Source organism: Thamnophis sirtalis, unplaced genomic scaffold (genome assembly GCF_051295495.1).
Source record: "Thamnophis sirtalis isolate CommonGarterSnake01/CBP01778 unplaced genomic scaffold, rThaSir2_p1.2 scaffold_7, whole genome shotgun sequence".
Classification (NCBI taxonomy): domain Eukaryota; kingdom Metazoa; phylum Chordata; class Lepidosauria; order Squamata; family Natricidae; genus Thamnophis; species Thamnophis sirtalis.
In genome coordinates this window covers 13,108,679-13,116,328 of record NW_028261387.1, presented here as the reverse complement: position 1 = coordinate 13,116,328, position 7,650 = coordinate 13,108,679, and the positions used below count along the sequence as shown (strand labels likewise).

The following is a 7,650-nucleotide window of genomic DNA, read 5'->3' as shown; positions in this document are numbered from 1 at the left end:
CGGGAGGAGGGAAGAGGAGAGGCGGTGCCATCCCCCCCAGTTCTGTTTTTAAAAAAGGAGGGAAGCGTATTTGCAAGAAAGCGTGGTTGGTTTAGGCCGGCGGGATTTAAATTCCAGCAAAGCTGTTTTATACTCCTGTTGCATAGTTGTAACTTTTACTGCAACCAATTTTGGTCACTGTACAAATAAAAAGATGTTGAGGCTTTGGAAAATGTTCAGAGAAGAGCAGCTAAGATGATCAAAGGCCTGGAGACTAAACCCTATGAAGAACGGCTGCAGGGTTTGGGTTTGGCTACTCCAAAAAAAAAAGAATTAGAGGTGACATGATAGCAGTATTCCAGTGTTTGAGGGGCTGCCCCAAAGAAAAGAGGGTTAAGGCACCAGAGGGCAGGACAAGAAACAATGGTTGGTGCAGTGGTTAAATGCAGCACTGCAGGCTACTTCAGCTGACTGCAGTTCGGCTGTTCAAATCTCACCGGCTCAGGGTTGACTCAGCCTTCCATCCTTCCAAGGTGGGTAAAATGAGGACCCGGATTGTTTTGGGGGGCAATATGCTGACTCTGTAAACCGCTTAAAGAGGGCTGAAAGCCCTATGAAGCAGTATATAAGTCTAACTGCTATTGCTATTGCTAACTAATGAAAGAGAGAAGCAACCTGCAATTAAGGAGAGACTTCCTAACAGTGAGGACAATTAACCAGTGGAACAGCTTGCCTCCAGAAATCTGGGTGCTCCATCACTGGAGGTTTTTAAGAAGAGGCTGGACACCCTGGACAGTCACCTATCTGAAATGGTATAGGTCCATGATGGTGAACCGAAGTGGCACACGGAGCCATGTCGCCTGACATGTGTGGCATTGCCTGTTCCTCTTCTGGCACGCATGTGGCAACAATCACCTGGCCTTTGTGCATACGGCAGTGCCAGAAGAGCTGGTCTCCCTTTTCCGGCAGGAGCCTGTGCGCCGGCCAGCTGATTATTGCGCGTGCTCACATGCCAGTAACCGGAAGTCTAGCTGGCCAGGGTGCATTCGCACACCAGAAACTGGAAGTTCATTTTCCGGCATGCGCATGCCCCCTGGGAACTTCCTCTTCCGGGTTGTGACCCCCAACAAGCGCGTACCCGCGTGCTCCCTTTTCGCCATCACTGGTATAGATTCTCCTGCTTGAGCAGGGGGCTGGACTAGAAGACTTCCAAGGTCCCTTCCAACTCATTCTATCTATGGGTAATACTGGTGGTATTTTCTTGTGCATTGCATAGAGTAATGAGACTGCAGCGTTTGAGTGCTGTTTATTAAACCCAAGCAATAAAAGAGCAAAAGCGAATTGGAAGATGGGAGGTGGGGGGAGAGACTCCAGCTTAATTTATCCAGTAAGTTCCTTGTAGAATATACTGTGTCTGTATCGGTGGGTTTCAAAAATTGTTCAAACCTACTCTGTGGGTGTGGCCTCCTTTGTGGGAGTGGCTTGCTGCCCATGTGACCGGATGGGAGTGGCTTGCCGCCCATGTGACCGGATATGAAGATGTCGACGACACTTGTCAAAACCACCTTAAATTACCTCACACACAGCACTGGCATGCATAAGAATATGATGTAAACTTGTTTTTTAAAAGGCATCTTTGGTTTGCGTTAAAACAACTTCAACACACGCAATGTTCTGATTGCACCACAAACGCAATAGTCATCCTTACCTTTCACAGAGGCACTGAGTTTTATAAATATGAGCATGATAGTGTAGAATAATCATATCCAAGGACCAGTGGTGGGTTTCAAAAAAATTTGGAACCTCTTCTGTAGGTGTGGCCTGCTTTCCAGGTCCACTGGTGGAACCTCTTCTAACCGGTTCGGTAGATTTGACGAACCAGTTCTACCGAATAGGTGCGAACTGGTAGGAACCGACCTCTGGTCTGTCTGTATGTATGTATGTGTGTGTGCATAGTGTCTATGATGAGAGTTTTTGACTCCTGACAATTGCCCGCACAAGCCTGCAGTTTTCTTAGCATGATTTCAAAAGTGGTTTTCCTCCTTCCTAGGGCTAGAGAGAATGACTATCCCAAAGCAACCCAGATGATTTGTGCCTGGGACAGGACTAGAACTCACAGAAATAATATTTGGGATTTGAGCATGGGTACCATCCATAGACAAGATTTTATTTGACATGTAAACACCATGCTATTCCATTATACCTTCCATGGGTGAAACTGAAGTCAATACTGAATTTTACCCTCCTTGCCACTCTTACAGAAACCTATTTATGTATCCATTGGTAGTATAATGGGATGGCTATTCTGGAGTTTAAAACAAAACACATTTGCTCCCATTCTGTAAAACTTAGGTCAAAGTTCACCAGGCGCAATGAAAGTCACACCCATTCACTGTTAGTGAAAATGCACCCATTGATAGAGCATGCTACCCAGTGATATGCAGGATAACATTAATTCTGAGAATACATATTTATTTCCCACCTTTTATTATTTTTACAAAAAAATCAAGATAGCAACAAACACATTCAACGTTACTTCCCTCCTCCTATTTTAAGATAGTTGAACTGAGGGAAAGTGACTGGCCCAAAGTCACCCAGCTGGCTTTCATGGCTAAGATCAGATTTGAACTCACAGTCTCACGTTTTCTAGACTAATGCCTTAAGCATTAGACCAAACAGGCTCTCGCACACATAGGAACACATGCAAGATTTATCTTGTTGCCCTTGTGATTTATTTTATTTATTTATTTTGCCATTTTGGTGATAGAATTAGCTAGGAACATATACAACTGACCTTAGACCAGGGGTGTCAAACTCACGGCCTCACGGCGGCATCACATGACATATTGTGACTTTTTCTCCCTTTGCTAAACTGGGCGTGGCCAGCGCATGATGCATCCGGCGGGGCTGTGAGTTTTGACAGCCCTTGCCTTAGACGCAAGACAGAATAAATACATAGTGTTCTGACCCAGCCTTCACAAGCAATGAGAAACTGCTTACTCGTGAATAACACAACCCCTTTTTTATTTAAGTCGGGGTAGCAATAGTCTTTGTTTATGTTGGACAAACAAAACCAAAATTAACGAGTCACAAATGAAAGTCTTTTCCCCTTCTAAAAATAGGGCAAGGAATAGTCTCTGTTCAAATCAGCCGAGGCAAATTCACTCCGTTATTTCCCAGAAGGGAGACTGCATTGGCACTTCAAATACAGAGCAATTAGTCCCAACAAACTTAGTTCTGGCAAAGGAATCTGATGTGATTGATGTACGCTGGAAAACGAACAGTTGTCTGCAACAATTACCCACCCCCAAACCCCTACTATTTATTTCCCAGCCAGGAAGGGCCTGGCATGTATGTCTTCTTTTTCCTGAGAGCCGGCCTATTGCTTTCTGTTGCTCTCCTCTCCTTCCCTCTCTATGCAGATGTGCATCTGGGATGGGGCCCATCTGTTCCTCCCCCACTCAGCTCAGGCCCCAAAGACAGCTGCCTCTCCACCTTAGCGAGGGGAGCGGGGCAGAAGGCCCCGGCTCTGCATCTGCCTCTGATCTTGCTTCCTCATCAGAGCCTTCCAAAGGCTCCAAAGCCCACCCAGGCTCCCCCTCAAACTCATCTGGCTGCTGCTAACTCTGCTGGCAGCCGACGGGCCACAACACACAGTTGTTATGACACGGTGCAGGTTAATGCATCTGAAAGTAAGCTTCATTTAACTAACTTCTGTGCACATATGCATATAGGGGTTCTGAAAGGTCTGCAGTCCTGTGCATTTTGTAAGAAGAGCACATGGGAAATAACTTCCAAGTACAGACATAAAAAGAACAGATGTACTGTCTAAATTAAGCAACAACTAGTTGCTCAGCAGAAGGAACAGGACAATCAAGCCAGAGGAGGGAGGATTCTTGTACAATGAGAAAGGCTTCCTATAATGGGGATTACACCTCCCCTCATTCAGTTCTCTGGAAAGTGGCACATGGTTCCCCACATGCTTAGTCTATATCAGTGATGACTAACCTTTTTGTCGTTGGGTGCTGAAAGCACGCATGTGCACATACAACAGCACACCCACATGCCCATACCAATAATGCAATGCATGCACGGCAACCACCACCCCCACCCCGTGCCCCGCTTCCAGGTTGGTGCAGGAAGCCTTCTGGGCTAAAAATGGGGTGTGGGGGCACTGCGTGAGCCCCCAAATGCAATGCGAGCGTGCATGCACTCCACCCCTGTACATGCGACTCATGCATGCACCCAGTCCCCCACGCATGCATGGCAGACCAGGTGACCAGCGGGAGGTGCGCACGTATACACAGTGGAGCTGGGTTGGGGCGATGGCTGGCATGCCCGCAGAGAGGGCTATGCGTGCCACCTGTGGCATGTGTGCCACAGGTTCGCCATCATGGGTCTATATGCTTCTGTGCTGGCATTGGTAAATACTTTTGATGGGGTTCCTGCTGTACAATCTGCTTTTCATATCCTCTTGAAGGCTAACAAGGGAATCATCCTGTCATGGGGGAAATTGCTAAGCCTTAGCAATCAAACTGAGGTAGATAAAAATGCTGTGTACGATAGACAGCCAGTTTGGTGCAATTGTGAAAGATGCTAGCCTACAAGTCAGGAGACTGTGAGTTCTAATCCCACTTTAGGCATGAAAGCCAGCTGGGTGATTTTAGGTTCGTCATTCTCAGCCCAATCTTACCTCACAACGTTGTTGTTGCAGAGAAATAGGCAGAAGTACTAGGCATGTTTGTTTACATTTTAAAAAGCAAAATACAAATGAAAGAACAATAGTAATATTATAAACCTATTTTACCATATGTTCCCAATTTTTTCCTTAATCATGTTATTTTTCATCTTTAGTTAAACAAGAAAATTAAGAAATCCACTCTTATCTGTTATACTTCTTTCTTAGATTTCTTATGTTTTTGCACATTTATAAAATCAATGAAAACAATCAGGTAAGATTTATGACTAAGCAGTTTTAGTGATTCTTAAGTAAATCAATTTTCCATTCCATAAAATTAGTTGACAATTCTTAACAGGTTCTCCAAGAATATTAGAACACAAAATGGTAATCATTGGAAACAGCCATTTATGACAGATGACACATCTCATTTCATGAACTTAAACAAGATCTTAAACAAGGGCTTACCTAATTTACACAAGATGGGGAGATGAAAAACTCAGATTCTAAAGTAAACTGGCTTCTTTTTTCTAAAACAATTCATTATATTTCTTTTACATTCTTTCTATCACATTATTAGATCTATGTATTAGAATTGTATCTGCATACATACCGTATTTTTCAGACTATAAGACGCACCGGAGTATAAGACACACCAAGATTTTGAAGAGGTAAATTTTTTTAAAAAGTTTTTGCATTCTGCAGCCCTCCCAAACCCTCTGCATACCTCGTTTTTTGTGAAAAACGGGGCATGCAGAGAGTTTGAGAGGCCTGCAAAGTGTTCCTGGGGGCTGGGGGGGGGCAAAACCAGCAAAAAAACAGCTTTCCCCAAAAAACAGGGTATGCATAGGCTTTGGAAGGGTTGTAGGGTGCTCCTGGGACAAAGCAGGCCAAAAAAAGGGTCCATTTTTTGCAAAAAAAATGGCCATGCATAGGCTTTGAGAGCTTGCAGAGTGCTCCTGGGGGCTGGGGGGGGCAAAATGTGGGGAAAACAGCCCATTTTTCACTTGTTTTTGCCCTCCCCAGCCCCAAAGAGCACTTTGCAGGCCTCCCAAAGCCTATGCACACCCATTTTTTTGAAGGGGGTGGGGTTTCAGGAGGACAAAAATACTGTATTTAATGTATAAGATGCACCCAGATTTTCACCCTCTTTTGGGGGGGGGGGAAAGGTGCCTGATACTCAGAAAAATATGGTATTTTATTTATTAACTGTTTATGTAACAATTATGTACTTTATCCTGATGACGTCCAGAATTCTCCATTATAAATGTCAGAACTCCCAGTAATCCTGGCTTTTACAATCTGGAGAAATGAATATTTCCTAATATTTTGAAGGTTCAACTTGTAGAATTCTGTCATGGTATTGGGAAAGAAGCTAAAAATGAATGGCTGGCAATTTACTATTAAACTGTATATAGCAATAGCAATAGCAGTAGACTTATATACCGCTTCATAGGCCTTTCAGGCCTCTCTAAGCGGTTTACAGAGAGTCAGCATATTGCCCCCAACAATCTGGGTCCTCATTTTACCCACCTCGGAAGGATGGAAGGCTGAGTCAACCCTGAGCCGGTGAGATTTGAACCGCTGACCTGCTGATCTAGCAGTAGCCTGCAGTGCTGCATTTAACCACTGCGCCACCTTGGCTCTTATAGGTGCAGTTTTACTTGTTTAGGGGAAACACTGAACAGAACTTTATTTTACAAATGCTAGTGCCAACCTAATTTATTCCTATTTCATGTATGAATAAATATACAACAAATAATACATGAAAATATGCTGTACTCTTTGCTCAAACACAAAAAGAGATTAAAAACTAGTTTACGGCAATACAAGATGTTTAAAAAAGAGTGCTCTATACCAAAGTTAGCATGGCACTTGGAGATATGAATATTTTGCCATTTTGCCGTCTCTTCTGCTATTTGCTGGGAATCCTGTCCAGGTGTTCATAACAAAATTTCTCAGCATTTGTACAAAGAGGCAGATATAATGTATACTGTATTCTCTATTGCCAAATACCAGTTTATGCTGACATTTTGGAATGAAGAAAGACAAAAAGAAACTATCCGCCATGGAATAAAACCAGAATAGCTTTTGCCAGCCAGTATAATGGAACACAGTAGCTTAAAATCCAAGTGTTTCTCAAAGTTGGCAACTTTAAAACATGTGGACTTCCAGAATTCCCCAGTCAGGGAGTTGAAGTCCTAAAAGTTGTCTTACAGTTACCAAGTTCGAGAAAAACTGCTTTAGAATAATATTTAGACATTTTACTGAAGAATATTAAAAATTAGAAGTCTACTGATTTATTTTTTTTAAAAAGCTATTGATTTGGAGGATAACAATATCAATATTTTTTCAATTATTAATGCTAAATATCCAGCAGATGGCAGCATACTGCAATCTTAAAAAAAATAATTTGTTGGTTTGGGATTTTTTCCCCTTTTGGATGATTTATTTCTAAGTCATTGTTTCTTCCAATTCTTCAGAATCATTTCTGCCGCATCTAATGTGCTGTCTTTCTGCCAAGAAAGAATGCCATGAAGGTTAAAATCAATGCTCATTCATGATGTAAGATATTAAAGAGCAGGGGGAGGGGACTGATTTGGTTACAGTACACCAGGGGTGGGTTTCAACCGGTTCGCGGCGGTCCCCGCGAACCGGTTGGTTGGCGAACCCGGAAGTAAGTAACTTCCGGGAACGGCGAAGGGCCCACCCGCCCGCCCGCGTTCCTTACCCGGTTTTGACGAGTTCTGCGCTTCCACGCATGTGCAGGACGCATACAGCGCCTGCGCGATCCTCCAGGAGCAGCTGGAGCATCGCACAGACGCTAGTATGCACGAGGACGCCGCCGGCCCCGTTCCAACCGAACCAGTTGGAACGGGGCGAGAAACCCACCCCTGCAGTACACTGAATGTGTATAACAAACCAATAATTCAGTTTATTCGTGATAAATAAATGGTTAATGATCCAGCTATTACTCAAGGAATCAGCAGCAA

The 7,650-nt window shown here is 43.7% G+C and overlaps 1 protein-coding gene across 2 annotated transcripts in view; it reads right to left on the bottom strand.

Annotated features, from left to right (window-relative positions):
- Positions 1-6,310: 6,310 nt before the first annotated feature.
- The window catches only part of KYAT3 (kynurenine aminotransferase 3), a 29,211-nt gene continuing 27,871 nt past the window's right edge, over positions 6,311-7,650 (bottom strand). For both annotated transcript variants that reach the window (XM_087719334.1, XM_087719335.1), the window contains one exon: positions 6,311-7,173. In XM_087719334.1, the coding sequence (XP_087575460.1) occupies positions 7,117-7,173 (57 nt within the window). In that variant the 3' untranslated portion in view covers positions 6,311-7,116. The remainder of the gene's footprint in view (positions 7,174-7,650) is intronic.